The 4,283-nt window shown below is 29.3% G+C and overlaps 1 protein-coding gene across 1 annotated transcript; it reads right to left on the bottom strand.

Moving 5' to 3' along the window:
* Positions 1 to 438: 438 nt before the first annotated feature.
* On the bottom strand, positions 439 to 3,093 carry LOC123275543. The gene is made up of 4 exons (XM_044743711.1): positions 2,868 to 3,093; positions 2,264 to 2,725; positions 1,879 to 2,199; positions 439 to 1,809 (listed from the first exon to the last, which is right to left on the bottom strand). The coding sequence occupies exons 1-4, from the start codon at positions 3,091 to 3,093 to the stop codon at positions 719 to 721; spliced, it is 2,100 nt and encodes a 699-aa protein (XP_044599646.1). The 3' UTR covers positions 439 to 718.
* Positions 3,094 to 4,283: the final 1,190 nt, after the last annotated feature.

The following is a 4,283-nucleotide window of genomic DNA, read 5'->3' as shown; positions in this document are numbered from 1 at the left end:
TTTTTGTGAGAAGTATACATATATATATATATATATATATATATATATATATATATATATATATATATATGGGGTATTCCATGTCAAATCGACCATTTTGAACTCGACCCCTTCAGATTTCGCTGAAACTTTTTCATTCTTTTCTACCCTTTGAAAAACGCTTTTGAGAATTTTTTCAAATTTTTTTGACCAACCCAAAAAAAGTTATGAATTTTAAAAAAAAATGGCTCTTTTATTTTCAAATAGCCATAACTTTTTTTGACATTGACTTTTGGGTACCTTTTTTTTTTTTTTAAATTTTTGTTTTTGAATGAACTTTTTGAAAAATTACACAAAAAAAATTAAATACGTTAAATTTAACGAAATAATCGGATTTTTCGAATAAAATCGTGATTTTTTCAAATCACGTCGAGTTTTTTTTTTTTTTTTATTTTTCAAAAAAATACTTCAATTAATTTGACAACTATTCCGTGAAGCCCGGAATGGGCCGCATTTTTTTTTTATTTTTTTTTTTAATTGAAAAAAAAATGTCAAATTTTCAAAAATTAACAAAATTTTTTTTTTTCGTAAAAATTACTTCTATAACTGAATAAGTCCGATCCATCGATTTTTAGAAATTATATAGTTTACCTACAAGCTTTACGTGCCATTATAATGACTGGGATTAATGATTAATACAGTTAATTCTCAATGATTTCGAAAATAATGCATCAATTATTTATTTATTTTCTCTCTGACGCTTAAATATTTTACAAATTCTGTATTCATTCAAGTTTGAAAAGTTTTTAACTATCAAACAACCATTTTTATCCTGAATTACACAGTGTATATGATGAGTGCCTACAATTGGTTTGGTTTTTAAGAATCGTTCATTTAAATCATTTGCTGCTGCTTCATAATCTTCAATGGGTGAAAACTTGACCATAATATTTGGCAAATTATCCGGATCAGATGCCCATTCAAAAAATCCGATAGGCGTTGTTATTTGCTTATCAACTGCAAGTTGGAGACTCGCTCTTGCTGCAAATCGTTTGAGGATGCCTCCAATCCCATCACACGGCCCTTTACCATGGGCAGTCGCAAAAAAATGCCATTCAGCAGGAATATCAAAATCCTCTTCATGATAGTATAAATTTACAAAATTTTTGAAATTTTTGAACTGTTGAGGAGCCCCATCAGAAAAATAATAAATTTTATTGCAGCGTTCAGGAAGGTCTTTTATATAATCGGTTATTAATTTGATGAAAACATGAACAGCTACAGCATCGTGATTATTACAGTCTGAAATAATCGCTAAACTCTTGTGTTCAAGTTTGTCATTTACTTTATAGTAAATAACCACCGGAAAAACAGTGGCCTGGTCATTATTCCAGTGAAAACCAGATGCTGCGTTCTGCACTACAAACGCATAATTTTCTGCAAAATCACAAATGACAACAAATTCATTTGGTTGTAATGTTTCTTTCAATGTTTTTAAAAATTTTGCTTGTTCCTTAGCGATGAATGTGTGAGGAAGAAGAGTCTTTAATTCGCCACAAAAATTTTCGACAAATTCTTCTGCTGGCTTAATAAAAGTTTCTAAACTGCATCTTGGTTTTGATATCCAATACTTATACGTAATATTTTCGATTTCTTGGTCCTCAAAACATGTCAATAAATTGTTACTCAACTCATCTACCCCCGGACAGTTCTTACATCCACCCAAATAACATTGATACGATGGAGTCTTACAAATAATCATATTCAAGCAATCACTGTAGTGTTTCATAGGATTTTCTGTATTTCTTGTTAAAGAGTAAACATTTGCACCTTAAATGAAAGGACATAAGTGAACTAAAAATTCATGCATTTATAATTATTAACTAGTTTGATAATTACCAAGCATCATCAATTTAACGTTTTGGTGGATCGTACATACACAAATAGTATGTGTTCCACTTGCTCCAGCTAATATACAATGTTTTGGTCGCAAAGAAGCAAATTTGGAAAATCCAATTTTTTTTGTAGGGTTAGTTTCATGGAAACATTGGTACAGTTCTTTTAAATTAGATAAAATGAGTCGTTTTTGGACGTGGATTCGATTACCATCATCACTCCGAATCGAAACAAAGTCTTTCATCCCGGGCATCAGGGCACTATACTCATCATCGTTATAAAAATTCTCAACCTTTAATTTCACTTCATTAGTAATTGTTTTCCCTATGATAAAAAAAATGTTAAGTAATTAAGTTTTTAGTTGGTTTTGATTTTATGCTATACATACCTAATTTTGACTCAGGTGTTGACAGTATACCTTTTTCTTCAACCAAATTTTTAGCCACCCTTGACCAATGTTTTGATGTATTCATAACTTCACAGATATGTCTTTCACTCCAATTTTCAGGTAGCAATGTTAAAATTTGTATTTTTACAGATTTTTCTGTGTCTTTATTGTTGAATTTGTCGTGTAACTTTTCAATTAAAGAGCGAAAATTTGCAGCATCTTCATCGATCGACTCATCATCGATCGACTCTTCATCGGTTGAAGAGAGCAAAACTTTTTTCAAGCTGTCAGATATTCGATTTATTTTGTTGTTCAGAAATCGATTATTATTCAATTTTCTTGATGGAATTGGTGATTGATTTAACAGTTGTAAGGCTTGGTTTATTATGGGAGTTGCAGCGCTAACCTGGGATGCAGATGTTGATTGAGAACCTTGGGGTTCGCTACTGAAGGACAAAGAACCTTAAAAATATAATAAAACATATAGTTGCTAGAAAAGTATTTGAGTATAAATAATTAAATAACTTACGGAATTATGTAGATAAAGGGAGATCTGTGGCAGTTGTATTGCTATCATTGTCGGACTGATCATTAGATTCATTACTGTCACTAGAGTTATTGCCTTCATGATCATTTACATCAACAGTGTTCGTTTGTTGATTAACTAATTCGGAAGCTTTTTTTCGACACGAACTACATAGTAAACTACAATCATCTAAACTTAACAATAATTTTACACTATCAGTCGCATGACGTAAACCACTTGTTTTATTATGTGGTTTTAACTTGAATGGATTACAACACCGAGAGATTTGCGTTTTTGACTCCATAATGTTTAGATAAATTTATTTTATCAAATAGAGATTTTAATATTATTTAAATAACTGATCCTTCAAGAAAGATTAAAACAGAAAAGTGTGTATAAAGAAGAGGAATAATTTTTTTATTTAACAAATGCACCAACTAGAATCTTCCATTAAACAATAGATTGCACAACAGATTTATAGGTTAGTTAAAATATTAAACTGCAAAAGTTTCACTTACAAATGAAATCATACTACCGTGTAACATCTGCTTAATTGACTATGGGTAAAGCTATTTTTATCATATTCTAGATTATCGATCGAATTGATGTATTAAAATTTGAATCGTAGGCAGCATAATCGCAGACTAAGCTTATTAGTGGACAATATAATACCTTAAAATCGATTAATAGGACTTATTTAGTTAAAGAAGTAATTTTTACGAAAAAAAAAAATTTTGTCAATTTTTGAAAATTTGACATTTTTTTTTTCAATTAAAAAAAAAAATAAAAAAAAATTTGGCCCATTCCGGGCTTCACGGAAATAGTTGTCAAATTAATTGAAGTTTTTTTTGAAAAATAAAAAAAAACTCGACGTGATTTGAAAAAATCACGATTTTATTCGAAAAATCCGATTATTTCGTTAAATTTAATATATTTAATTTTTTTTGTGTAATTTTTCAAAAAGTTCATTCAAAAACAAAAATTTAAAAAAAAAAAAAGGTACCCAAAAGTCAATGTCAAAAAAAGTTATGGCTATTTGAAAATAAAAGAGCCATTTTTTTTAAAAATTCATAACTTTTTTTGGGTTGGTCAAAAAAATTTGAAAAAATTCTCAAAAGCGTTTTTCAAAGGGTAGAAAAAAATGAAAAAGTTTCAGCGAAATCTGAAGGGGTCGAGTTCAAAAGTGGTCGATTTGACATGGAATACCCCATATGTATATATAATATATACAATTCTCGTGTCACAATGTTCGTTCCCATACACCTCCGAAACGGCTTGACCGATTCTCATCAAATTTTTTATGCATATTCAGTAAGCCTGAGAATCGGCTACTATCTATTTTTCTAACCTCTAAGTGATAAGCGGTGTTCACCCCAAAAATTTTTTTTTTATTTTTTCGATAAAATTTTTTTTTTTTTTTAATTTTTTTATTATGTGGCATAAAAAAATACATACAACTCTAAATTTGCACTTTTTTATCACCAACCCTTGCTT

Source organism: Cotesia glomerata, linkage group LG2 (genome assembly GCF_020080835.1).
Source record: "Cotesia glomerata isolate CgM1 linkage group LG2, MPM_Cglom_v2.3, whole genome shotgun sequence".
NCBI classification, from domain to species: Eukaryota; Metazoa; Arthropoda; class Insecta; order Hymenoptera; family Braconidae; genus Cotesia; species Cotesia glomerata.
The sequence above is the reverse complement of the archived record's forward strand: the minus strand, read 5'-3'. Positions and strand labels throughout refer to the sequence as shown.

Excerpts from the sequence above, each read along its gene's own strand:
- LOC123275543 (XM_044743711.1), bottom strand. The coding sequence starts at position 3,093 with ATGGAGTCAAAAACGCAAATCTCTCGGTGTTGTAATCCATTCAAGTTA. Across the intron at positions 2,726-2,867 it reads AGGCAATAACTCTAGTGACA|GTTCTTTGTCCTTCAGTAGC; the intron begins GTAATGAATCTA and ends TATATTTTTAAG. Across the intron at positions 2,200-2,263 it reads AACACCTGAGTCAAAATTAG|GGAAAACAATTACTAATGAA; the intron begins GTATGTATAGCA and ends TTTTTATCATAG.